Source organism: Balaenoptera acutorostrata, chromosome 10, assembly GCF_949987535.1.
Source record: "Balaenoptera acutorostrata chromosome 10, mBalAcu1.1, whole genome shotgun sequence".
NCBI classification, from domain to species: Eukaryota; Metazoa; Chordata; class Mammalia; order Artiodactyla; family Balaenopteridae; genus Balaenoptera; species Balaenoptera acutorostrata.
This window is the reverse complement of record NC_080073.1, coordinates 5,104,357-5,132,345: the sequence shown is the minus strand read 5'-3', so window position 1 is coordinate 5,132,345 and position 27,989 is coordinate 5,104,357. Positions and strand designations below refer to the sequence as shown.

Here is a 27,989-nt window from a genome sequence, read left to right as displayed (position 1 = left end):
GCCGCACGGGGACGACGGCGTGCGCCGGCGTGACGCGGCCGCGCGGGATGGGCAGGGCCGAGGCCTAGGCGGCGACGAGAGCGAGAGGCGGCAGCGGCGTGACGGCGGCCCTTCCACCCGACCGCCATGAGCACCAAGCAGGTCACTTGCAGGTCAGTGCGCGGCCCCGCAGGTCCTTCCCCGGGTGCGCCCCAGTCCTGCGCCAGGGAAACAAGCCGGAGCGGGTTCGTGGAAAGTGGCTCCCGGTTCGGGGTCCGGCTTCCCTAGGCGGGGCGGGCGCGGCGGCCGGAGCCTGGGACCCGGCGGTGCGTGGCCGAGCCTTGTGGCGACACCCGGACGAAGCCAGCGCGGGCGGCTGTGCCGAGAGTTCCAGGGGTGGTCCGTGCGGCTGGAAGGAAGGAATGCTGGTGGGGCCTTGGGGGGCGGGCCCCTGGGCCTGAGGGTTTAGCTGGAGGAGGTGAATTGGAGTTGAGTAAAGGGGCACCAGGAGATGGTTTACAGATGGAGATACCACGCAGGTGTAGTCTGTTAATCGTCGGTGAGGGCCTCAAAGAAGCTGGGGCCCCGAAAGCGGCCTTGGTTTCCTGAGAGTTTGGAGAATTCCGATGCAGCGTAAACTTGCAGAGATAGCGAGTTAAGAATTGCTGTGTGGAAAATAGCATTTACTGGAAGTTTGTTCATTGCCCCGCATATTCCCAAGTCATTTATACTCGTCACCAGTCTTCACTGGTGAATGTCACAAGGCAGACATTATTCCTATTTTGCAGTGCAGAAAACTCAGGCTAACGGAGGTTGAGACTCTCATCTTACTGAGAGACCCATTTCCGTGGAGAAATGCAACATTAATGGGTGGCTGGTTGTAGAAAATTCAAAGCCGGATGGCTGCACTGCTCCTGTTAAATACAAATAACTTGATGAGTAACACCCTCATTCCTTGCTAAGCGTGTGGCTTGAAGGTACTGGGATCCTAGTCTTAATTGGACCTGGAAAGTACGATTTTTCTTTTAATAATTGGTTTCAGTTAAGTCTGTGTGGGAAACATTGATTAGGGGGGATAAAAACCAGCCCACAGTTGTATGGTTTGATTGTGTAATGAGCAGTTTATTTCATTATCATCTGTGTTGTTACTTCTCTTCGTTAGTGTGAATAGTTGAGACAGTGTAATGTAAAGAGTTTGCTGTTAGTATTAGTCTATATTAACTGTTCAGCCAGTTTACGCAAGGCCTAGGTGACGTATATTTAGCAGTTGTCAGAAACTTGCACTTAAGTGTCTATAGAAAAGAGTTTTACTAGGTTATTTGTGATAAAAGGTCTTTTGTGAAGACCTTTGTGTCTGTTTATTTTTATTTGTATAAAGTTCCCCCTGTTGGAGCAATATTCTTAGTCATTGTGGACTGTATAGCAAATTCTGGTTACTGCTCCTAAGATGCGGCCATGTAACGGTGCACGTTTGTATGATGCTTTGTAATTGAATCTCAACTCTGTGTGGTAATTTAATTTTGCAGATAAGGAAACCTTATGCTCAGGCTTGAACCTTGCCACTAATTCACATCTAACTGCAGGAACAAAAATGTAAATTAGGATCATCTTGGGTTTTTTCCTTCTATACTAGGAGATGGCCTGACCTAAAAGCTTTAATTCTGTGTTTCCCAGATAGGGGTGTCCTGCAGGAAGTTGGTGCAGACTAGAGTGGGTCGGAACACTGGGAGGGGATCAATTCTGTTTAAGGACTAACTGTTGTTCGTTGCAGGGGCTTGCAGTGTGCTGGGTGCTCTTTGAGGTTCTTTACAGCCGTGTCGCAAGTAATCCAGCAACATGCACCATTCCACAGATCGTAAAAGCAAGCCTCGGCATTGAAGTGACTTGCCAAGGTTATTCAGCTTCCAGGTGGCAGATATGTGGCATCAGAATTTATGCTCTTGTAGACCCTATGGCTCCCAGATAAGTTTCAGAAATGCTAAATTAAAGTTTCTTTACTACAGGAATTTTCAAAGCTTTTAATATGCTCATATGAAAGGAAAACTCAACCAAAACCATAAGGAAAGTAAAGGTTACTTGCAAAGGGATGTGAAGGAGTTGGACCTCACAAGGGCTGCCTCGCCAAATAAAAAACAGAACACATATTGAAACAGGAAAAACGGCCATATTACCAAGAGTACCAGGTTTACGTTAGTGTGCTCGTGATGGGAAAGCTTTTCTCACTTGATTATCTTATTCACTGAAGTCATATCTCACATTGGTAACTTACATGAAATAATCCAGGTATGATTTATTTGGGGGACCAGATCTAAACTGGGTGGTCTGCTGTTTTGGGTTTATGTCAGGGTGCAAACTGTTTTTTGGTTTGTTTTCCTTGCTGTGGGATGTGATATACTTGCTTATTCTGAATGTCAGCTGGACAGAGAGTTTGTTTTGCTTCCATTCTAATACGAATTATTTCTCTCAGAGAGATGGATGTGAAATGCTAGGATTCCCAGACTTAATGACAAAGACACTCCATATTTATTGCCTGGAATGCAAGAATGGCCGCTCACACAGTTGTGCTATCAGTCAGCTCCCCTGATTTCTTGACATTTCACTCTATCCAGAATCTCAATCTGGGGATCCTTTTTTGCTGATGGTTTTTCCAAACCATCTCCCTTTGTCTTCCAGTCTGTTTTCAAAGCCCTGGTGCAGGCCTTTATTATTGCTTGGTAACCAGTTTGTTTGTCCTCCTCCTCAACGTGATAGAGGTCCCTTTGTTTTATAATCAGTAGTACAAGACCTAGAATTACAGTTTCCTGAGAGTCGGGCCTAGAGCTTTTGACTCATTGAAAGTCACAAAATATGGGGCATCTTGTGGCCAGTGAGTGGTAGGAAGAGCTTGAGCTCCAGACTCGGGCAGTTCTGGATTCTGATTCTGGTATCACAGTCTCTTTATCTGTAAAATTGGGATAGTAATGCCTAACCAGCAGCGTTGGTTAAGAGATTAGATAACAACGACTGACCATCCTAAGAGCATTTATGGTGTGTTAGGCTAAGCGCTGACATGCAGTCTGTGAAGTACAATTATATCATATTACAGATGGGGAAACGGGTTTGGAGATTTAAATAATTTGCTCAAGGTCACAGGAAGCTCTCTGACCTCAGAGTCTTCCTTTAACCACTACACTGTACTTTATTTCATCCCCACCTCTTATCAGTTATTTCAAGCCTCCCACCATGCCTCGCATTAGCTGTGTTCCCCCTTGATGGCTCTTTTGTCACAAGCAGTACAGCCATAAAATTTAAGTCTGTGAAATTATGTGCGAAAACATAAAGGAAGGTGACACTGAGAATGCAAATTACCCACATACCTGGAAACGATTTGCAAAAGTGTTTTGCTAGAGGCAGGCACCATTGAAAGACCTACAAGAAACCAGATTGATTCTGTTTGGTTCAGCCCTCAGGCACAGCGGGAGCTGCTGGCCGTTCTGTGGCCAGTAGTGAACCTCATATCCTTTGCAGCATATAATAGCCACACCATCTGAAACGGTCTTCGGGGTCACCCAGGATAACAGATGACTTTGGAGTGTCCCCTAGAAAGAATCTCCCTGCTCTGAGTCTCCAGCCATGCACTTCCCCCCTCATACTAGCAACAGCCCACACTCCTCCCCAGCTCGAGTCTCAGTCTTCCCTCTAGGAAGATATAAGGGATGGTTTGGCCATAGGGAAGGGTGAGCAGTTGGAAATTTGTTACAGGGTGTAACATGAAAGAGGCCTGGATTAAGCTTAGTATAACCTAGATGCTGAGGAATCTCTGTAAGCGGATGACAAAGATGCCCCGAAGGACAGGCAGGATGCGCTCTAGGGAGTTTTGTGTTTGTCACTGGGGAGTGGAAGTGGTGACATATGCTACAGAAATAGCGCTGGCTGGCTCCACCTCTTATAACACTTGTTTCACACTCACCTTTCTTGAAGGCAGTGATGGTGGCCTAGAAGTTATTTTTGAACCTTTTAAAATTTCAGCTCAGTCACTTACAGAAGTGAAATGGCTTGCATGAAGTCACCAGCTTATAAGTGACAAAACTAGGAAGCTTTAGGTGGTGGTTAAATATTTTGGGTTTTTGATGGGAAAGATAATTAGTGCAGTTTGGAAGGCAAGTTTTCTGAATGGGACTTAATGGGAGATGGTAGAATTATAAAAGGCATCTGCAGGACCACCACTGAACGTCTTTCCTCTTGCACGCCTGGTTAACAGGTAGTATCTGGTAGAGGAGCTCTGGTAGTCTCTTACCCTGATTCTTTCAGGAAATCTTGTCTAGTTCTCCAAAAGAAATTATTAATGAAGTATTTGTTAGATCTCTCTTTTGTGAAACTGTTTATGTAACCAGTTTGAACCTGTTCTCTTCCACTCTTTATGAGTTTACTAATCCTGATAATTGGATTTGGCTCTTGGCACTGATTTTCTTTATTTTATTATTATTTTTTTGTTTTTCTACTTTCATACCTTCAAAGATTACCATAGTTGAGGATGATTGGAATAATGTCACAGTGTTGAGTAGCATTTCTCAAGAAGAATTACCAAACTGCTTAGAAGCATAATAAACTTCCGTGTCCAGGATCCCAAGACCACCCCTACAGCTAGTGATTGGCTAGAATGACCCATGGGACTTAGCGCATAGTCGTACTCAAGGCTAAGATTTATCACAGTGAGTAGTGAGGAGTCACAGATGGATCACAAGGGAGAAGGACTCAGGCGGCATCTGGAGGAGCCCATGTGCAGGCTTCCTGCCCTCACTTCCTCCCATAAAGGGTCACAGCACACTCTTCCTCCCGCAGCAGAAATGCAGCAGCAACGTGTGCCCAGCGAAGCCCGCTAGAGATCCAGTGCCCTGGACGGTCACCCTCTGCCTAGCATGTTCCCAGACCAGGCTCCCAGAAGGAAAGCAGATGTTCAGCGTAAACCACATTGTACACAGTATAGGCACAGTGAGCCACTTTCATCACTTAGAGACAGTTTATATCAGTGTAGGGAACTGTTTACCAGCCAAGTCCCAGGTGCTATAAGCAGGGCCTTGCCTCGTAAGCAGACTCAGACCTGCTCTATTAACTCTTCTGCATACTTTTAAAATCAGTATTGTGAGAAGATTCTTTTCATATAGACTTTTTTTTTTTTAAGTTTCTAACAAGAATACCCTTCGTTTGCCAGATTCTGAGCCTTCTTTCTTTTTAAGTAAATCTACAGCAGCCTTATAGCAAGTTACTACACAATCTCTGATTTAGTGGAAGACTCCCAGGGGGTGTTGCCTGGGAAAAGCATAACTGACCACCTAGAAAAGACCCTATAGGACACCACCTTAGTATAGTCACTTACATTACAGGTCCAGTCATCTCTGTAGGATCAGAAATTTGATTCTGTTGGTGTATTTAGAGATGGCTCATGCTACCCAAACTCAGTAGACACTGACATATGAAGTAGAATACCCTTTTAACATTTCCTGGGTGAAAAGAAATTGTCAGGTGGTCCTGGTCAGCACTTCTGCTTTTGGGGAGATAGGTGGAGAAAGTTAGAAGTATGCTTAGGGAGCAAGGAGGGAGGGAAGGGCTTAAAAACTTGTGGCCCCCAGCTCAGCAGCCTAGCAGCCTCCCAGGCCCATTGTAGGGCCGAGGTGCAGCACGAATTGCCACCCATGTTCTCTGGTACCCTTTCTCTGGGAAGGACAGTCCGGGCCTTCTGACCTTCCTTAGAGTCCACTCTGTTTCCCAATGTTTGAACGTTGTCAACCGTTCTCCAGTTCCAGGCAGAACCACATAATTGGTTAGGTTTAGGCTTTCTGTGTTCTGTCGCATTTAGTGATGTTCCAGCTGCGTCTTCCTCAAGTTATTTCCAGGCTTTTTTTTTTTTTTTCCCCTTGATGTATACTCGATGTACAATATTATATAAGTTACAGGTATATAATATAGTGATTCATAGTTTTTAAAGATTATACTCCATTTATATTTATTATAGAATATTGTCTATATTCCCCATGTCATACAGTATATCCTTGTAGCTCATTTTATACCTAATAGTTTGTTCTACTTAACCCCCTACCCCTATATTGCCCCTCCCCTCTTCCCTCTTCCTACCAGTAACCACTAGTTTGTTCTCTGTATCTGTAAGTTTGTTCTTTTTTGTTACATTCACTAGTTTGTTATATTTTTTTAGATTCCACATATAAGTGATAACATACAGTATTTGTCTGACTTACTTCACTTAGCATAATGCCCTCCAAGTTCATCTATGTTGCTCCAGATAGCAAGATTTCATTCTTTTTTATGGCTGAGTAGTAGTCCATTGTATATACGTATACCACATCTTCTTTATCCATTCCTCTGTTGATGGACATTTAGGTTGCTTCCACATCTTGGAAATTGTAAATAATATTGCTGTGAACATTGGGGTGCATGCACCTTTTCAAATTAGTGTTTTGCAGGGTTTTTTTATACACCCAGGAGTGGAATTGCTGGGTCATGTGGTGGTTCTTTTTAGTTGGTTGGGAAACGTATGTACTGTTTTCCACAGTGGTTGCACCAATCTACATTCCCACCAACAGTGTAGGAGGGTTCCCTTTTCTCCACATCCTCCAACATTTGTTATTTGTGTTCTTTTTTATGATAGCTATTCTGACTGGTGTGACGTGATCTCTCACTGTGGTTTTGATTTGCATTTCCCTGATGATTAGTGATGTTGAGCATCTTTTCATGTGCCTGTTGGCCATCTGCATGTCCTCTTTGGAAAAATGTCTATTCACGTTTTCTGCCCATCTTTTTTAATCAGGCTGGTTTTTTTTGATGTTGAGTTGTATGAGCTGTTTATATATTTTGAATATTAACCCCTTATCAAATCATTTGCAAATATTTTCTCCCCTTCAGTAGGTTGTCTTTTCATTTTGTCGATGGTTTCCTTTGCTGTGCAAAAGCTTTTATGTTTAGTTTGTTTATTTTTGCTTTTATTTCCTTTGCTTTAGGAGACAGATCTAAAAAAATATTGCTACGATTGATGTCAAAGAGCGTTCGGCCTATGTTTTCCTCTAGGAGTTTTATGGTTTCCAGTCTTACATTTAGGTCTTTAATCCATTTCGAGTTTATTTTTGTGTATGGTGTTAACAGATGTTCCCAACCATGTGTTCAAGAGCACCAGCTCTCTTGGGTCAGGGGCCCCAAGTTGGGAAGCACTATACCGTGGAGCTGCCAGGAAAGCACACTGTGGGCTGGAGGGGTGGGAAGGTTTCTTGGTCCAGCCAGGACTCGTGCTGGTCTTGAAGGAAGGTGGGTTATCACAGTTAAGTACAGTGAAAGATGGGGTACAGTGTTGTAGAAAGGGGCCATGGTATGGACAGAGGCAGAGTGACAGGAAAATCAGTTTTGGTGGGAAAAGGTCAGGGCTTGGGAAGACCGGAGCTGAGGTCCCCTACTCAGCAATTAGATCTTTAAGTCATCACACCTCTCTGAGCCTCAGCTTTCCTGTCTGCACCATGGGTATAGAGCTAATATTCCTCAGAGTAGTATCAGGATTAAGTGAGATAAAGAAGTGAAAGTGCTAGACAGAGTACTGATGGTACTGCTCGTTGGAGCTGTTGTATTTTTGCTCATTTCATATATTTCTGATAACATACTTGTTCAGAGGGAGGGAGGGCCCTCCTTGCCCCAAAGTCTTCATTCAAGAGGTATGTGTTATTCCTCTTTAAAAAGATAAACTGTCACAGCCAGATGGGAGAGGGGAGAAATGGGTGAAACCAGAGTGCTTGGAAGGTGATAAGGCGAAAGCTGGTGTGGGAACATCTTGGGAGTTACCCTACCACTGTCTACTTTTGTATATGTTTGAGACTTTCCATAGTATATTTTTTAAGTTAAAACATGGGTTCACAGAACAAGCCCCTTTACAGAGCAACCTCCTGACGGGCTCCTCTCACCTACACTTCCAGCCTCTTCTGTCTGTCTTCGCCCTGCAGCTCCAGTGGCCTTTCTGCAAGAGGCCTAGGAAGGGGGTTTAATGTGTCTCAGGGCTTGACTTGGGCCCCTTGTCCCCTATTGGGAGGCACACTCATCAGTATTCCAGGTGCCCCAGTCAGGCCTGATCCGCCATCTGTCTCAGCAGGCCTGCCGCGCCCTCATGGGGCCTCCCTCCCCTGCCTTTCTGTGTGCTTCTGGCGCCTGCTCCTCCCGCCCATCGGCACCCGGGCATTCTGTAGACTGCTTGGCTAGGCGGCCCCTGGGTCCGCGCCCCCTTCTCTCTGCCTCGGTCCATGGACTGACTCCTCAGCCCTATGCGTGCGTTGTGATAAGGCACAGGTCCCTCTTGTAACTGTCAGCTTAATTGGCAGCATTTTTTACTAAACTTTAATAAGAGCTGAACTTTGGGGGTACCCACTGTGAGATAGGTATTGTACTGAGCATTTATGTGTTTTTTTTAAACCATACTCTCTCCAATATTCGATACTTATTGTAATTTTTTTTTAATAAATTTACTTTTGGCTGTGTTGGGTCTTTGTTGCTATGCACGGGCTTTCTCTAGTTGTGGCGAGCGGGGGCTACTCTTCGTTGTGGTGCACGGGCTTCTCGTTGCGGAGCACGGGCTCTAGGCACGCAGGCTTCAGTAGGTGGCGTGCGGGTTCAGTAGTTGTGGCTCATGGGCTCTGGAGCGCAGGCTCAGTAGTTGTGGCGCACGGGCTTAGTTGCTCCGCGGCAGATGTGGGATCTTCCCAGACCAGGGCTCGAACCCGTGTCCCCTGCATTGGCAGGCGGATTCTTAACCACTGCGCCACCAGGGAAGCCCTTCATAATTTTTTAAAACTAAAGCAACCATTTAATATTACAAAAGCAGTATATGTTCATGGTAGAAATATTAGAAAGTACAGATCAACAAAAATAAGAAAATACCACGGGGGAAGGGTAAGCTGGGGCAAAGTGAGAGAGTGGCATGGACATATATACACTACCAGATGTAAAATAGATAGCTAGTGGGGAGCAGCCGCATAGCACAGGGAGATCAGCTGGGTGCTTTGTGACCACCTAGAGGGGTGGGATAGTGAGGGTGGGAGGGAGACGCAAGAGGGAGGGGATATGGGGATGTATGTATATGTATAACTGATTCACTTTGTTAAAAAGCAGAAACTAACACCATTGTAAAGCATTTATACTCCAATAAAGATGTTAAAAAAAAATACCATATGCCTTACCCTCAAGGATTGCCACTCTTAAAAAGGCTATTGTCTGTCTTTCCACATTGTTAAAATGCAGATGTGTGCGTGTGTGTAGTTAGTGTTTACCAAAATGAGAGCATACTGTACGTGCTGTTTTAAAATTTTTTAATTGTAAAATGTACATAACATAAATTTATCCTCTTAACCATTTTTTTTTTAATTTTATTTATTTATTTATTTATTTTTGGCTGTGCTGGGTCTTCGTTTCTGTGCGAGGGCTTTCTCTAGCTGCGGAGAGCGGGGGCCACTCTTCATCGCGGTGCGCGGGCCTCTCACTATCGCGGCCTCTCTTGTTGCGGAGCACAGGCTCCAGACGCGCAGGCTCAGTAGTTGTGTGGCACACGGGCCTAGTTGCTCCGCGGCATGTGGGATCTTCCCAGACCAGGGCTCGAACCCGTGTCCCCTGCATTGGCAGGCAGATTCTCAACCACTGCGCCACCAGGGAAGCCCCTCTTAACCATTTTTAAGTGTTCAGTTAAGGAGTAGTAAGTACGTTCACACTGTTGGGCAGCCATCACCACCATCCACCTCCAGAACTCTTTTCATCTTCCCAACCTAAAACTGTGTCCCCTTTATACACTAACTCCTCATTCTGCCTCCCCCAAACCCTGACCACACCCATTCTCCTCCCTCTTTCTGTGAATTTGACTATTCTAAGCACCTCTCATAAGTGGAATCACACAGTGCTGTCTTTCTGTGTCTGGCTTCCGTCAGTTGGCATAACATCCTCAAGGTTCATCCCTGTTGTAGCACAAGTCAGACTTTCCTTCCTTTTTTTTTTTTTTTTTTTTTTTTTTAAAGTTTTACTTGATTTTATTTATTTATTTATTTTTATTTTTGGCTGTGTTGGGTCTTCGGTTCGTACGAGGGCTTTCTCCAGTTGCGGCAAGCGGGGGCCACTCTTCATCGCGGTGCGGGGACCGCTCTTCATCGCGGTGCGCGGGCCTTTCTCTATCGCGGCCCCTCCCGTCGCGGGGCACAGGCTCCAGACGCGCAGGCTCAGCAATTGTGGCTCACGGGCCCAGCTGCTCCGTGGCATGTGGGATCTTCCCAGACCAGGGCTCGAACCCGTGTCCCCTGCATTAGCAGGCAGATTCTCAACCACTGCGCCACCAGGGAAGCCCTCCTTCCTTTTTAAGGCTGAGTAATATTCCATTGTATGTGTAGACCACATTTTGTTTATCCATTCATCCTCTGATGGATGCTTGGATTGTTTTCACCTTTTGGCTACTGTGAATAATGCACTATGAACAGGGGTGTACAAATACTTGAGTTTTTGCTTTCAGTTCTTCTGTGTATATGCTCAAGAGTGGAATTGCTGAATCATGTGGTAATTCTATTTTTAATTTTTTGAGGAACTGCTGTACTGTTTTACATAGCGGCTACACCATTTTACTGTATATTCTGTTATATAATATGCTTTTCTCAGTTAATCATCTTCAACTTTCCATGTCAATAAATTATCTGATACCTAGTCTGTACTCAGATTTCCCCATTTGTCCCACAAATGTTTCTTACAGCTGGTTTGTCCAAACCAGAATATAATCCAGGGCCAAATATTGCATTGGTTATTACATACTTTATATTCTGTCTACTAATCTAGTGCAGTTTCCTCCTTTTTAAATTTTCTTCTTTTAACAGCTTTATTGAAGTATAGTTTACATACCATATGTAGGGACTGTGTCTATATGTAGCCAATATAGGCTGTATAATAGTCTTTATAAGGACCATTCTGTTCCTATAGATTTGCCCCTTTTTTAACACTACTTATAAATTGATTCATGCAACATGTGGTCTTTTGTGTCTAACTTATTTCACTTACTATAATGTGTTTGCATCTCATCCTTGTAGCATGTATCATTATTCATTCCTTTTTATTGCCAAATAATATCCCGTTGTATGGATATATTACATTTTATCTATCTGTTCACCAGTTTATGGAATTGTCAGAGTTTTCACCTTTTGACTATTATGAATAATGTTGCTATGAACATTCACATATTATACACATATTTGTGTGAACATATGTTTTCATTTCTCTTGGGTAAACACCTAGGACTGTAATTGTTGAGTCATATGGTAAATTTATGTTTAAGTTTTTAAGAAACCACCAAATCATTTTCCAAACCCAGGCCCCCCCCCCTTATTTTTTTTCCATGACACTTCCTTGGTAAAGAGATCTGGCCCACATACTGCCTCTTCTTTTGTATTTATCTGGTTGCTTCCTCATGAGGTCTTTTAGCTTGTTCCCAATCCCCCTGTATTTCCTATAAACTAGAAGTTAGATCTGAAGTTTTGTTGGATTCAAGTTAAATGTTTTTGGCTAGGATACATGGCAGGTTATGTTGTATACTTCATTCATATTGGGGAACATCCGCAGACATGTAATGTTTGAGGTTTTTTGGTTTTTGTTTTTCCATATAGATACTGGGTCCAGCATCATTTGTTGAATTACCTTGACAGCGTTTATCAAAAGTTAATTGATCATGCATGTGTGATTCTATTTACAAGCTTTTTAAAGAGCCTTCCTCAGCCTCCTTGAACTCCAGTTTCTGTCTCTTCACCTCAGCAAGACAGCAGTGCTCTGCTTGGGGTTCCCCTCCCTGCACCAAGGTCCAAAATATTCCTCAAGGCAGAAAGCCAGGCTCGCCTCCCTTGTTTTCCTTCTCTTCAAGGGCCAGTCTTGTGTTGCCTTTTGTCCATGTCTGAAAGCAGTTGTTTCATATATTTTGTTCTGTTTTCTAGTTTTTCACAGTGGAAGGGCAGGTTCCATGCTCCTCCAAAGCTGGAAGCAAAAATCTGTTCTTTCTCTTTCTTCTTCTTGTACTTTAGTTTGGATAGTTTCTATTGCTTTGTCTTCAAGTTTTCTGAGATTTTCTTATATAGTGTCTAATCTGCCGTTACAATGTAATTCTCATTTCATGTATTGTAGTTTTCACTTCTAGAAGTTCCATTTGGTTCTTTTTTATATCGTCCATTTCTTCCCATGTTATTTGTGTGTTTTCCTTAAAATCTTCAGCATATAGAACATATCTGTAATGGCTGGGTTATATAAAACATATATGTAATAACTGGGTTTTTTTGTTTTGTTTTTAACTTTTTATTTTATATTGGAATATAGCCGATTAACAATGTTGTGATAGTTTCAGGTGCACAGCAAAGTGACTCAGTCATACCTATACGTGTATCCATTCTCCCCCAGACTCCTCTCCCATCCAGGCTGCCACATAACATTGAGTAGAGTTCCCTGTGCTATGCAGTAGGTCCTTGTTGGTTATCCTTTTTAAATATAGCAGTGTGTACATGTCAGTCCCAAACTCCCTAACTATCCCTTCCCTCCACCCTTCCCCCCTGGTAACCATAAGTTCGTTCTCTAAGTCTGTGAGTCTGTTTTGTTTTGTAAATACGTTCATTTGTATCATTTCTTTTTAGATTCCACGTATAAGCCATATCATATGATATTTCTTTTTCCCTGTCTGACTTTACTTCACTCAGTGTGACAATCTCTAGGTCCATCCATGTTGCTGCAAATGGCATTATTTCATTCTTTTTTATGGCTGAGAATGTTACATTGTATGTATGTACCACATCTTCTTAATCCATTCCTCTGTCGATGAACATTCAGGTTGCTTCCATGTCTTGGCTATTGTAAACAGTGCTGCAATGAACATTGGGGTGCATGTATCCTTTTGGACCATGTTTTTCTCCAGACATATGCCCAGGAGTGGGATTGCAGGGTCATATGGTAGCTCTGTTTTTAGTTTTTTAAGGAACCTCCATGCTGTTCTCCGTTAGTGGCTGCACCAATTTACATTCCTACCAACAGTGCAAGAGGGTTCCCTTCTCTCCACACCCTCTCAAGCATTTATTGTTTGTGGATTTTTTGATGATAGCCTGTCATAGCTGGTTTTAAAGTCCTTGTCTGCTGAGTCCATCATCTGTCATTCCTGTTATTGACTAATTTTTCTCCTGGTTATGGGTCACATTTTCCTGCTTTTTGGTATGTCTAGTAATTTTTGATTGGATGCCGAACATTGTGAGTGTTTTTGAGCATTTGGATTTTTTTGTCTTCCTTCAAAGAATGTTAAAGTTTGTTTTAGCTGACAGTAAGTTATTTGCTATCAGCTAGATCGTTTTGAAGCTTGTTTTTTTTAAAAAAAACTTTATTAGGGCAGGTCTAAAATCTCTTTATTTGGGGACTTGTTTACCCTTAATGCCAAGGCATGTCCCTCTACAGTTTCCTCTGAGTATTCAGCCAGGCCTCTCTGCTCTGGCTGGACAGAACTAGAATGCCTCCCAGTTGTTCTTTCAGGGCCAGAATTGGACAACTTAGTGGAACATTCTTATATGTGTCTCCTGGTGCTCCACTATCTTACTTGAGCCTCACCACAGTTTATAGTAGAGTAGGCAGTGTAATTTTCATTTTATAGGTAAAGGTAGGAAGGCCCAGGGAAGTTGGTTTTGTGACTTGCTTACACGTGGCACAGCTAGATCTTGAGCCCAGGTCTCTGACTCCTTTACAACCATACGCTTTAAAATCCATGAGAACAGAGCAGTCTTTCAGTGTGCATTTTCTCAGTCATGAGGCTCACATTTTACGTATGTGGCATATCTTAAATCAAGAGGATATATCTTAAGACAGAAATGCATGGGATCATTTTTCTTCCAGAAAAGCTGTCATTGAAATAGATGTGGTGCATCTAAAATCACTGTCTTAGAGACAAGGACATAAGTGTACCTGCAGTGCCCAGGAGAGCCTTGATACATAGTATATGCACAGTGTGTGTTTATATACTGGGTTCAAGAATTTGGTGACTTTACAAAGCAAAGTGTGCTTCTAAAAGTTTTATGCCTCTGCTTGTCTCATCAGGTATTTTATGCATGGTGTGTGTCGGGAAGGAAACCAGTGCCTGTTCTCACATGACTTGGCAAACAGCAAGCCATCTACCATCTGCAAATACTACCAGAAGGGCTGTTGCGCCTACGGAACTCGTTGCAGGCAAGAACCCGCTTCTGTCGCCAGCTGTTGCACTGAGTTCACTGCCTTCAGGGATTTAAATCCTGGGTCTTGATGATGGGAAAACTTTAGTTTAAAAGTAATGTTACAAAAATAATTTTGAAACCTCAAATTTAGTACCGTTAAAATAATTTTAATTTTTCAAAGTCACTTTTCATGCCTCTTCTTATGAGTCTATAGTCATAAATTTGCCCTCACAGTATACGTAAGATTTTCTGTCTTGCCTCTTTTTACCATGTCATAAGCTCCTTCTAGTGCTGCTACTTTGTCTTAACTGTAACTTTATAATTCGTCATCACGTTGACGTACCATCATTTTATTAACTATCCCTGTATTAGATAGTTAAGGGGCTTCCAGTTTTTTGCTATGAGTGCAATGAACATTTATGAGCATGTAGAATCTTCCTTTTTTACTGACATCTGTAGGCAAGTTTTGTAACTTCTAGACAGGAGAACATTCCAGAACCTGTTCCTGTGCTGTTGTCGTGAAGGGCTGATCTGCTTTCCTGGGCTGCAGAGCTCCCTTCAGTCCTTCCTCTGTGCTGCCTGGGATGTGGGAAGTTGGCCCACTCTGCCCTCCCCCTGCCAGTGGGCGCCCCCAAGAGACAGTCCAGGACAAGCCAGTCCGTCAGCATCTCCAGAACCGTCGGGCTCTCTTTGTGTGGTCTGGGCGGTACCTCTGTCCCACTCAAGTCCCACAAGGACACTTAAGTGGAGGTGATAGACAGCAGTGTACTACTCACTCTGAATTGCCAGGCAGTTCTTACTAATTGATGAGATTTTTATCAGTTAAAATACGGGAAACGACTGAGCAGAAGGAGGGATGTTCCAGGTCTGGGGAATGCGGGAGGTATGTGCGTGTGGTGTGTCCGTAATGCATCTGCTGTGTGTTTTGTTCAGATACGATCACACGAGGCCCTCTGCTGCAGCTGGTGGGGCCATGGGCACTGTTCCCCACGGGGTGCCCTCCCTGGGTTTCCACAGTCCTCACCCTCCTTCTGACCTCACTGCATCAATCGTGAAAACTAACTTACATGAGCCTGGGAAACGTGAAAAGAGGACATTGGTACTTAGAGACCGAAGTGAGTGAGCAGAATCCTTCTATTGCCTTTGTGAACAGCACTCTTGCTTTCCTTGGCCTTCTCTTGTCAAAGGGGGTCCTAACCTCACACCCAGAACGGTCCTGAGAACAGGCTTCATCTGGCTACAGAGCATTCAGATGACGCATTAGGCCTCGTGTCCGTGTGTGTCCTCGTCTCTGCTCGTGTCCTGACGTATAACATCATATGTTCAGCACATGATAGGCAGATCGCATCCTAAGCACACAATAAATCCATCCCGTCAGCTATATCCCCTCAGAAAATGTTAGAAGCGTGATGCGTAGGCAGCAGCTCCCGTGTGAGAAGCGGGTGGGTGGCCGAAGGACAGTCTGACTCTGGCCTCAGGACCCAGAGACTTGCTCCAGATTTTCATTCTCCTTCACTTTAAAAAGATTGGTAACTTTACTGGTAAAAAGGAAACCACTGTATTCTATTGACCTCATTCTGAATTCATTTTGACTTATACTTTGTTTTCTTTAAAAAAAATTTTTTTTAAGCGTAACTGGTCCATGTGTTGAGATTTCCATACTGGCCATTTTTAAAAAGGAACATTAGTGTTATTTTATATAAATATATCATGGTCTGCTTTGCTATTTCCCTATGTTGCCAATTATGTTTTTTTGTTTTTTATTATGATTCTAAGTAATATCACTCTGAACATTTTTTCCTTTTACTTTTCCCCTCTTGGCCTATTTTTTTCCATACATCCCAAGAGTGAAATTCCCAAAGTCAGGGTTAATTTGTCAGGTTTTGACTGATTGCTTACCAGAAAGGTTGGGCCAGTTTTCATGTGTGTGTGTGTGTGTGTGTGCTGTGTGTTTTATTTTAAGATCTCTCTGGCATGGCTGAAGAAAAGACTTGCCCAAGTGTGGTGAGTAATCCTGGAGGCTGCAGCGACCCGCAGAACAGCCCGGAGCTGAAGCCGCATTCCTACCTAGAAGCAATCAGGAGTGGTCTCGACAACGTAGAAGCTAGCAGCTCCTACAGCAGCGAGCAGCAGCTGTGCCCCTACGCAGCTGCTGGGGAGTGCCGATTTGGGGATGCTTGTGTCTACCTGCATGGGGAAGTTTGTGAAATCTGTAGGTTACAAGTCCTGCACCCGTTCGACCCAGAGCAAAGGAAAGCTCACGAGAAGGTACGGTTGCAAGCCTTTATGTGAAGTCGTTTTAAGGAATTTGAAGTGCACTAAGTGACAAAATCGGTATTTCTGTAAGCATCTTTCTGCCAGTAATACCTGCATTCTGTACCTGGCCAGCCAGGCCGAGTTCTGGAGAATTTGAGGAGTTCAGTGTCGGAAGGGACCTTGCAGGTCATTAGGCTCCCGTGTTTGTGCAGGCTTCTGCTCAGCACAGGGCCGTGGAGGTTGTCTGAACCCTCTGCTGTCTCCCGGCGGGTGTTCAGGTGAGCACAGGTTAGAGCTTCCCTCCTCCCCAGGGACATGACATCCGGGTGCTGTGCTGTGGGTTCGGCTTGTGTGTGCATCCACTGTGCCAGGGCCTGGGTCCTAGGTCCTTTGCATTGATTCTGGTGCCTGATGCGTGGTGCTGCGCGGGGGACATGCTCTGTTCACCTGCCTCCTGAGTGAAGGGATTCGTTCAGTAACTGGTTCTCGTAGGAAGAAGTGATGCTGCTGACCTCTGACCCTGGCCTGTCAGCCTGATGTTTTAGAGTAAGGGTTATTTGGCATTTCTGGTGTTGGTGTTGGGAAAGGCGGTACCCAGAGGGGCAAGGAGACCAGAGTCCCAGTCTTTGGGACCTCCTTGACCCCACAGTGGCCCTCTAATCTTCTTGGGCCTCTGGTCTCGGCTTTAAATTGGAAGTGACCGTGGAGCAGTGCCGACAAGCAGGGGGGCGAGCCAGTGGTGGTCTTGAGAGAGCTTTGTGTCCCGCATGCAGGGCGTGGCCGGACCTGCCTGAAGCAGCCCCAGTCCCCATTCCCTCCCGATCCTGGTTGTACTGTGTGGCCGGCAGTCACTCCAGGCTCTCACCACTCGCCAGCCCAGAACCAAAGGTTTCCTTCCTCCCTCCCTGTACTTCAGGTCTGCATGTCAACATTCGAACACGAGATGGAGAAGGCCTTTGCCTTCCAGGCGAGTCAGGACAAAGTGTGCAGCATCTGCATGGAGGTTATCCTCGAGAAGGCGTCAGCCTCGGAGCGGAGGTTCGGGATCCTTTCCAACTGCAACCACACGTATTGCCTGTCTTGCATCCGGCAGTGGAGGTGTGCCAAGCAGTTTGAGAACCCAATCATCAAGTAAGTGCAGCAGGGGTCTTACCTATAGAATCTGGGAGAAGGTTTGATTTGGGATCTGCTTCCATCCACAGGGAAGCCTTCCCTTGTCCTCCACAGGTGAGTGGTGAGTCCTTGAGCAGGGACTTGAGCAAGTCGCAGACCCTCCCTGAGCCCAACTGCCTTTTCCTTTAAAACACGGGTGACAATTCCTGCCAGGCATTTAGGGTGTTGGGGGGACACTCAGCAGGGATCCTCTGTGTGAGAAGGCCCATTTGACTCTGGCACAGTTACTGGTGGTCCGCCCGTAGGCTGACTGCCTTTTTTTATTTAATCTGTAACGTAGGGCTTATTTGAGGACTAAATGGAATAGTGCATGTAACACATTTCACGTTATGTCTGATAACATGGGATGTACTCAGTGAGCCAACACAGGGTTTTATCCCCCAGCTTTATTGAGAGATAACTTACACATAACATCATAGGATTCTTAAATTCCACAGTGGGGTGGGAGAAAAGCTAAGTCATAGTGAGAAGTTACCGCGTGCTGTGTACTGTCAGAAATTTCACATACATTAAGTCGTAATTCTCTCAGAGACCCTTGATCATCATTCTCATTTTATGTATAGGGAAACTCAGATATGGTGAGGTCAAGTAACTTGCCTGAAGTTACACATTCGTATGGTAAAATAACAGCTTTATTGAGATAAAAATGTACAATTCAGAGGGTTTTTTTTTAATGTATTCAGAGTTGTGCAGCTGTTGTTACTATAGTCTAATTTTAGAACATTTTCATCATCTTAAAAAGAAACCTCTACCTACAGTCATTGCGTGTTCATCCCTCTTTCCAGCCCCTGGCAACCACTAATCTCCTCTTTCTCTATGAATTTACCTGTTCTGGACATTTCATATAAATGGAATCATACAATATGTGGCCTTTGTGTCTGGCTTCTTGCACTCAGCATGTTTTAAGAGTTCACCCATATTGTAGCATGGATCAGTACTCCTTTTTTTTTTTTTTTTTTAATTATTTATTTATTTATGGCTGTGTTGGGTCTTTGTTTCTGTGCGAGGGCCCTCTCCAGTTGTGGCAAGCGGGGGCCACTCTTCATCACGGTGCGCGGGCCTCTTAATATCATGGCCTCTCTTGTTACAGAGCACAGGCCCCAGATGCGCAAGCTCAGTAATTGTGGCTCACAGGCCCAGCCGCTCCGCGGCACGTGGGATCCTCCCAGACCAGGGCCCGAACCCGTGTCCCCTGCATCGGCAGGCAGACTCTCAACCACTGCGCCACCAGGGAAGCCCAGTACTCCTTTTTTAGTGACTATAAATAATATTCTATTGTATGGCTAGACCACATTTTGTTTATGCATTCATCAGTTGATGGACATTTGGGTTGTTTCCACCTTTTGGCTGTTATGGCTAGTGTGCCTATGAACATTTGTGTATTTGTTTGAATACTATTTTCAGAACTTTTGGGTATATCCTTAGGAGTGGAGTTGCTGGGCATATGGAAACTCTGTGTTTAACATTTTGAGAAACTGCTAGACTGCCATCCAAAGTGGCTGAACCATTTTACATCCCCATCAGCAACATAGGAGGATTCCAGTTTCTCCACATTCTTGCCAGCACTTAGTTGTCTTGATTTCTGATGTTAGCCATCCTAGCAGGTGTGAAGTGATACCTTAGTATGGTTTTGATTTGCATTTCCCTGATAACTAATGGTACTGAACATCTTTTTCTGTGCTTATTGGCCATTTTGGAGAAATGCCTACTCAAATCCTTTCCCCATTTTAAAATTAGGTTGTCTTTTTTATTGTTGAGAAGAACATGTTTCAACAGTAAATTCGGTTAGAGGATTGCGTTTGTACCTTTTAGAATTCCGGGGTGGGAAACAAACACCTGGAGCGGTCATGCATTTGAGCACAAGGTTTAGTGGTGGAGTGTGCACAGGATTTGTAACTGAATCTCTCCCTTACTAACCTGATTCTTATTTCAGGTCTTGTCCAGAGTGCCGTGTGATATCAGAGTTTGTAATTCCAAGTGTGTATTGGGTAGAAGATCAGAATAAAAAGAATGAGTTGATTGAAGCTTTCAAACAGGGAATGGGGTAAGTGCTCTGCGCTCAAGCGTGATCTGGTGCAGGCCTGGCTCTTGTTTCTGTCTTTGCTTCATGCAGGGCCTCCCCTGTGGGGAGGCCACTCAGTGTCTTCTTTCTCTCAGGCAGCATGCTGGGCTCTGGGGACACAGAGGTGAGCAAGCAAGGCCGTGGTGAAGTGGACTTGCTTAACGGTTCTTAAGCTGAGCAGTATCCCCTAGAAGTCCTGCTTGTAGTGCTGAGATAGCCTTTTTATCCCTGATCATTCGTTCAACAAATAGAGATGAAAGATCTATCTGATAGGCCTTTTCTAGTTGCTGGGGATAGAGCATTAAACAAATCAGACAAAAATCCCAGCCCTCACACAGTTCACATTCTACTGAAGGAAAAAATAAACAAGAATAATAAGAAACAAACAAGAAAATAGGAAAATGTTTATTGGATGGTGGGGCTAAGGAGTGAAATAAGCCTGGGAATGGGGATAGGAAATGAGGGGATTGTAGTTTCCATATTGGAGCCCAGAGGACACAGTAGGGCGACCTGTGAGCAGAGAGCTCGAGGAGGCAAGGCAGCGAGCCATGTCCATGTGACTGAGAAGAACACTCCAGAGGGAGGGAACTGTCACTGCAGAGAAAGCTCTGAGGCTGGAGTGTGTCTGCCTTGTTCGGAACAGCGAGGGGAGCTGGACGAGAGAAGCAGGTGGGGAGAACACTGGAGACGAGGACAGGGGGAGTGGGGTGAATTGTGTAGGGCTCTGTAGGTCATTGGATAGACTTAGCTTTTTTATTCTGGCTAAGGTGGGCAGCCGTCATACGATTTTGACCAGAGGAGTGACATGATCTGATATATATTTTGAAAGGATCACTGTGGCTGAACCACTGAGAATATATTGAAAGAGGAGGCAAAAGTGGAAATGGGGAGACCAGTCAGGCTGTTACAACAGTCCAGGCGAGATGTGGCAGTGGCTTGGACCAGAGCAGGAGGCATGGAGGTGATGGGAAGTGGTCGAATTCTGGATCTGTTTAGAAGAACTGGGATGGATTTGCTGATGCGTTGAATATGGTGGAGGGGTTGAGGATTCAGATTTCACTTCCAGTGTTACCACTTTTCATTTCTTTGCTGCACTTCTGTCTTTGTTGGCCAGTTTCCTCTTTCAGTTATCTGTTTTTGTAAAATGTCTTGTGGGTGTATCACTGGGAAACAAGGAGGCAACGCAGCTCCACTGAATAACGGATGCACAGTGACCAGTCACCGACAGACTTGGGAGGAGAGTTAAGATGGTCAGTCACTGACCATGGTGCACATGTGTTGTTCCTATGGTGGTTTGGACTGAACTGAAGAGCTGACAGTGTGTGCTTCACATGGTCACTCACAGTTGTGTGTTGTGGTGACAGAAATTTGAACCGTGTTGCTGGGGGACCAGTGGCACTTAACGAAACCATGGTGGATTCATTTCCTGTGGCTGCCGTAACATTACCACAGACTGGGTGCTCAAAACACCAGACATCTGTTCTGTCACACTTGTGGAGGCTGGAAGTCCAAAATCCAGGTGTGGGCAAGGGTGGCTCCTCCTGGAGGCTCTGAGGGAGCATTTGTTCCAGGCCCCTCTCCTGGCTTCTGGGCGCAGCGTAACTCCAGTCTCTGTCTTTGTCTGCTCTGTGTCTTTTTCTCTCCCCTCTGACTCGTGTAAGGGTCTCTCGTAAGACCCTCCCATTGATCCAGGATGATCTCATCTTGAGATCCTTAACTCCATCAGTAAAGATCCTTTCTCCAAATAAGGTCACATTCACAGGTAGCAGGGCTTAGGATTTTGACCTGTCTTTTGGGGGCCACTATTCAATTCACCGTACATGGTGTTATCAGTCTGTTCCAGATTAACAGCAGACTGGGTGGCTTATAAACAGCAGGCATTTATTTCTCACAGTTCTGGAGGCTGGGAAGTCCCAAGATCAAGGGGCCAGCATCCTCTCACTGTGTCCTCACGTGGTGGAAGGGGTGAAGGAGCTCACCGGGTCTCTTATAAGAGCACTAATGGCATTTATGAGGGCTCCACCCTCATGACTTAATCACCTGTCTCCTAATTCTATCCCGCTGGACATTAGGATTTCAGTATATGAATTTTAGGGGGATCCAAACATTCAGACCATAGCACATGATCCGAACCTTGCAAAGCAAGGGCTGCCTGTTTACCGGTTGGTCTGTGCCCCTGTTGATGGATACCTCTCCTGTTTCTGCTGTGTTAGCTATTTTGAATATTGTTTAGAATTCCATTTTAACTTGCAACTTTTTAGCTTATCTCTTTTTTTAAAATGGTTTTTTCTTGGGATTACAATATACTCCTAATATTTTAGTCACAATTAATGTTCCTGCTGCCTTATATAATATGCAGTTACTTTCTCATTACCATCTTTGTGCTACAGATGTAATGCATATGCATTATGTTTACATACATTAGAACAGCACAAGGTAATAATATAATTTTTTATTATTTAGGTATAATTGACAAATAAAATTATGAAATACTTAAAGTGTACATCATGGTAATTTGATATACATTGTGAAAGGAGTCCCCCATCTAGCTAATTAACACATCCATTGCCTCACAAATTTTTTTTTTCTACCGTGTTAGCAAATTTCAGTTGTACGATACAGTGTTGTCAACCACAGTCACTATGTTTTATCTTTATTCATCTTAATAGGTGATAGTTTGTACCCTTTCACCAACCTCTCCCTATTTTCCCTGCACCCTTGCAACCACTTTTCTGCTGTTTCTATGAGTTTAACTTTTTTTTTAGATTCCCACATATATGTGATGCCGTCCAGTATTTGTCTTTCTCTGACTTATTTCACTTAGCATAATGCCCTCGAGGTCCATCCATGTTGTCACAAGTGGCAGGATTTCCTTCTTTCTCATGGCTGAATAATATTCCATTTTGTGTGTGTGTGTGTGTATACACACACACTACATATTCTTTATCCATTCATCTGTTAAACAACTTGTTTTCATATCTTGGATATCGTGAATAATGGTGCAGTGAACATGGGGGTGCAGGTATCTCTTCTGACAGGTGTGAGGTGATATCTAATTGTGGTTTTGATTTGCATTTCCCTGATGATTAGTTAGATTGAGCATCTTTTTATGTGCCTGATGGCCATTTGTGTGTCTTCTTTGAAAAACTGTCTCTTCAGTTCCTCTGCCCATTTTTAAATCTGATTGGGTTTTTTTTTTTTTGCTACTGAGTTGTATGAGTTCTTTGTATATTTTGGAAATTCACCCCTTACCAGATATGTGATTTGCAAATATTTTCTCCCATTCAGTAGGTTGTCTTTTCATTTTGTGATGGTTTCCTTTGTTCTGCAGAAGCTTTTTAGTTTCATGTGGTCCCTCTTGTTTATTTTTGCTTTTGTTGCCTTTGCTCTTGGTGTTAAATCCAAAAAATCATCTCCAAGACAGATGTCAGGGAGCTTGTTGCCTATGGTTTCATGTCTTACATTCAAGCCTTTAATCCATTTTGAGTTAATTTTTATGTGTGGTACAAGATTGTGGTCCAGTTTCATTCTTTTGCATGTGGCTGTCCAGTTTTCCCAGCACCATTTTTTGAAGAGACTGTCCTTTCCCGATTGCATATTCTTGGCTCCTTTGTTGTAAATTAATTGACCATATATGAACAGGTTTATTTATGGGCTTTCTATGGTGTTCCATTGATCTGTGTGTCTGGTTCAGTACCATACTGTTTTGATCACTATAGCTTTGTAACCTAATTTGAAATCAGGAAGTGCGGTGCCTCCAGCTTTGTTCTTCTTAGGATTGCTTTAGCTGTTCAGGACTTTGTGGATCTGTACAAATTTTAGGATTATTTTTTTCTATTTCTGTGAAAAATGCCATTGGAATTTTGGTAGAGATTGCTTGCTTTGGGTGGTAGGGACATTTTAACAGAATTCTTCTAATCCATAAGCATGGAGTATCTTCCCATTTTATGTGTCGTCTTTGATTTCATTCATCAGTGTCTTGTAGTTTTCAAGTGTATGACTCTTTCACCTCCTTGGTGTTTCTAGGTATTTTATTCTTTTTGATGCAATTGTAAATGGTATTGTTTTCTTAATTTCTCTTTCTGATGATACTTCATTGTTAGTATATGAAAAAACAACTGATTTTTGTATATTGATTTTGTATCCTGCAACTTTAATGTATGGGATGTAATATTTACATGCATTAGAACCTCACAAGGTAATAATTTTTGCCTTAAAACTTGTGTATTTTTTTAAGAGTAAAAAAGTTTATATTTACTCATATACAATATTTCCAATGCTCTGTCATTTGGTATGTAATTCCTTCCAAGTGATACAGTTGCCCTTCAGCCTCAAGAACTTCCTTTAACATTTTGCTGATCTGCTGGTGATGAGTTTGAAGGTTTTCTTTTTATCAGAAATAGCTTTTTTTCCCCCCCATTCCTGAAGGATATTTTCATTGAATTTATTGGTCTAATTGGTCTTATTCACATATTTGCCTCCTCTTTCAATGAGTAAAATTCTGAGATAATAGTTTGGGGTTTTCCCCCCTCTTATTTCAGCACTTTGCAAATGTCGTTCCACTGTATAATCTGGCCTCTGTAGTTTCTGATGAGAAGTCGTGTGTGATTCAGATTGTAGTATGTCATTTTTCTGGGTCTTTATCCTGGTTTCAGCAGTTTGATATTTTGCCTAGGAGTGAGTTTTTTCGTATTTTACTGCTTGGTTTTCTCTGAATTTGATATTATTCACCAAATTTAGAGAAATTCTGGCCATTGTTTCATCACATTTTTTACTACCCTGTTTTTCTTCTGGGATTCTAATTACAGGTGATAGACTTTTTTATATTGTCCTATAAGTTTCAGGCTCTGTTCTTTTTTTTTCCAATCTTTTTTCCTCTCTGCTCATGTTCTTGAACACATGTATAGTAGCTGCTTTGAATCCTTGTTATCCTGAAGTTAGACTCTGTTGATTGTCCTTTAAGAATGGGTCACATTTTACTGATTATTCATTGAGTTATTTTGGATTGTAACCTAGACACTGTAAATCTTACCTTGTAGAGACTCTGGATTCTGTTAGGTTCATTTATAAAACGTTAATGTTTTTGTTTTAATAGGCAGAGAAATTGTTTAGACTCAAACTCTTGGGCAGCAGGTCAAATCTCAGTTCAGTTTTTTTTATCCTTAGCTGAGTTGCCTTGAGCCTGCTGCATTGATGTGTGGGTTAGGGGCTGGTCCGGGATTTGGGAGGAGTTAGTATGCAGTATTTGGATGGGTCCCTCTCAGGCCCTTTTCTTTGGGGGACTGTTTCCTCGCTTCCAATGGTTGATTTCCACCAACTCTTTTTGTTCTTCAGGCCGGAAAGACTTGATTTTTCCACTGGAGTTTTAGCCACCCTGCGTAGATACTTGCCTGGAGCCTGCTCTAGGTTAAGTGCTATTTTTTCTTAAAAAGATAACTCAGTCTCTTGCCATTCCATTCTTCCAGGTGTCTAATCTCTTGAAGAATCCTACTTTTGTTCACTCTCCAGTGCGTTCAGGTCTTTTAATAGTGTCTGTATTTCTAGTTCATCTGCAGGAAGGGTACTAAAAGCGAAACTGTACATTATCTTTTTAAATAGTTCCTTTAAGTTGCATATTGATTACTAATGGCTTGTTATCTTCTTGTTTTACCATTTTTACCTCCTGCGATGTTCTTGTGTGTCCACCAGAGGGCAGGAGTGGCAAGGCAGAGGGGTCCAGCCTGTAGAAAGGAGCTCTGCTGCAGTTGTCTGAAAAGTCACGTTATTGCTGTTTGGGTCTTCCTGGCCTTGCTTTCTGTTGATGACAGTGTTTTCATGCATTCCACAGACATTTACTGAGCTGCAGGCCAGGTTCCCTCAAGCTAAACACCAATGTGGGATATAGAGTAAAATTCAGTAAGAAATTTCATGGGAAATTACAAAAGGACAATTATGATACAGGTTATCTGGTGACAGATTCATCATGAGAGGCCCGAGCCAGATGTCACAATAGAGAAGGCACTGGGATCCACCTGGGAGTGTCAGGGAAGGCAGGATGGGAATGGGACCCTGAGCCCTGAAGCATGGATAGTCCGTGTGTCGGGGTTGGGGGCTGGGATGGCAGATGGGATGACATGGATGCAGAATGGTGCAGATTTTGTGTTTGGGGAGCAGTGGGCGTGGTCCCCGGGGGTTGAAAGAAGTGTGTCGAAGGATGTGGGACCTACAGGGACACAGGCACAAGTCTGAAGGGGCCTTGAGTGGTCTTGAAGAACAGGACGACAAGGGACACACTGTTTGGGGAAGCTCCTCTGAGGTGTGTGAAGAGAGTGGAACCTGGTGGGAGGGAGGCCAGTTGAGACTGGACCATGGCAGGCAGGCAGGCAACAGAGGATGGTGCCCCGAACGCGTCAACGGTGTGGGAACCAAGAGGATGGTCGACTGGGGAGGTGCTTTGTAGGCAGAAGTAACAACTGGATGTGGGTGCTGAGAACAAAGATGGAGTCGGAGTGATCTGTAGGCTTATGTCCCTGGTAACCAGATAAAGCTTGGGGTGGGGGGGGGAATCATTTTGGGGTGGGGACCAGAGAATAATGTTTTGAACCTGACGAGTTTGTTAAAGCCAGTGTCCCGTAGACCCTGTTAAGAACTCGCCACTTGAGCGGTCATTTGAAGATCTGCTCAGAACCTTGGGGACAGTGGGCCATGGATGGCATCTGGTCCACAGACCTCTGCTCGAATCCACTCCCCAGTCACCTGTGCTTGAGTCAGACCTGGTGGAAGTGGACAGCTGCTGCGGAGCTTTTCTTTGTGCTGCTCTGAGGCCTGCCTCAGGGGCTTTCACCACCGTCTCTGCCATCGTCCCCTTGTCTGAGAAAACAGGAAACACTGACATCAAGAAGGTCCCTTCCTTGTCTGCCACCACCACGTACCCCATCCCCGCGGCAGGCTGCCCTTTCTGCTGGGATTTGGCTTCATTTCTGCACCTTCCCCGCCCTTCTGGCTTCTCTTCCTCTGCAACGTGGGATCACTTATGATTACATAAGCCAAATTTCATTTCAGCAAGAAGGAATGGGAATTGTCTGTTCGGTTCTCTATTTGGTTCTAAGTTTCCTCAGGAGCAGGGGTTTGTAACATAGGGGTCTGTAGCTAGAAACTGAAGATGGGGGGAAAATCTTTTTAACTTTCTGATAACTGCATTTTGTAGACCTATGTGTCTTCTTTTATGCCTTTAAAAACATTGTTCCAAGAAGGGTTCTGTACAGAGTTAAGAAGCCCTGCTCTGGAGGGTGGGGACCAAGGAAAATTGGAATGAGACCTGTAACTTTAGGCAGCTGCTAAAGCCTGCTGCTTTCCCTGTGACTGCTAAGTAAAGGCTTCCTGTGGTCACCTTGACATCACTGCTGGCCAGAGGAAGGGGAACTTTCCTGGGTGAAGCTCCTGTTGGGACTTTGAGCTGAGGCAAGTAGCCCAGCTCCAGAACCTTGGAGCCCAGACAGCTGGCCCAGAGGAATGGTCAGGCCTACCTGCCCCTGGAGGCCTCTGGAGCCCTGCAGGCTCAAAACACAGTGGGGGCCCCGTGCACGTTAAATTCCACGTGAGGCAGCATATCGTGGTGCAAGTACCGTCCAGCTTGGAAATCAGCATCCAGCCTTTCTGAGCCTCATTTTCAGCACCTCTGACCTGAGGCTGACCTGGCTCTGGTAGGGATGGAGGAAGACAGTGGTTCATCTGCACCCCAGATTTTCCCACTGTTCTTTTGATCTTTTCTTTCTGCTTTTCAGAAAAAAAGCTTGTAAATACTTTGAGCAAGGCAAAGGGACCTGCCCATTTGGAAGCAAATGCCTTTACCGCCATGCTTACCCTGATGGGCGGCTAGCAGAACCAGAGAAACCTCGGAAACAGCTCAGTTCTGAAGGCACCGTGAGGGTAAGGACTTCGCCATCTCTTGTCAGGAACACCCACCTGTAGGCATATCCGGGGACTGCTCCTGGCCCCTCCTTGTAGCTTTGGCAGAAGCGCGTGTGGTAGGCAAACGAAATAGAAGCTATTAGATTTCACATTGCCTTTAGCAATAACCAGGCATGTTTGCTGGCTGTTTTGCAGTTCTTTAATTCAGTGCGGCTCTGGGATTTCATTGAGAACCGAGAGAGCCAGCATGTCCACAACACTGAAGACGTCGACATGACAGAGCTTGGGGACCTCTTCATGCACCTCTCCGGAGTGGAGTCATCAGAACCCTGAAGAGTAGGTGGTCGCCCTGCGTCTTCGGCTCCACCAGCCGAGCCTTCCCCAAGCCAGGGTGTGCAGAGCTTCCTTCACGGCAGCCT

At 44.3% G+C, this 27,989-nt stretch overlaps 1 protein-coding gene across 1 annotated transcript; it reads left to right on the top strand.

Annotated features, from left to right (window-relative positions):
• Nucleotides 1-27,988, top strand: MKRN2 (makorin ring finger protein 2). Its single transcript, XM_057554311.1, has 8 exons — nucleotides 1-152; nucleotides 14,077-14,205; nucleotides 15,123-15,304; nucleotides 16,153-16,457; nucleotides 17,362-17,576; nucleotides 19,552-19,662; nucleotides 27,444-27,588; nucleotides 27,766-27,988. The coding sequence occupies exons 1-8, from the start codon at nucleotides 127-129 to the stop codon at nucleotides 27,901-27,903; spliced, it is 1,251 nt and encodes a 416-aa protein (XP_057410294.1). The 5' UTR covers nucleotides 1-126; the 3' UTR covers nucleotides 27,904-27,988.
• The last annotated feature ends 1 nt before the right edge of the window (nucleotide 27,989 follows it).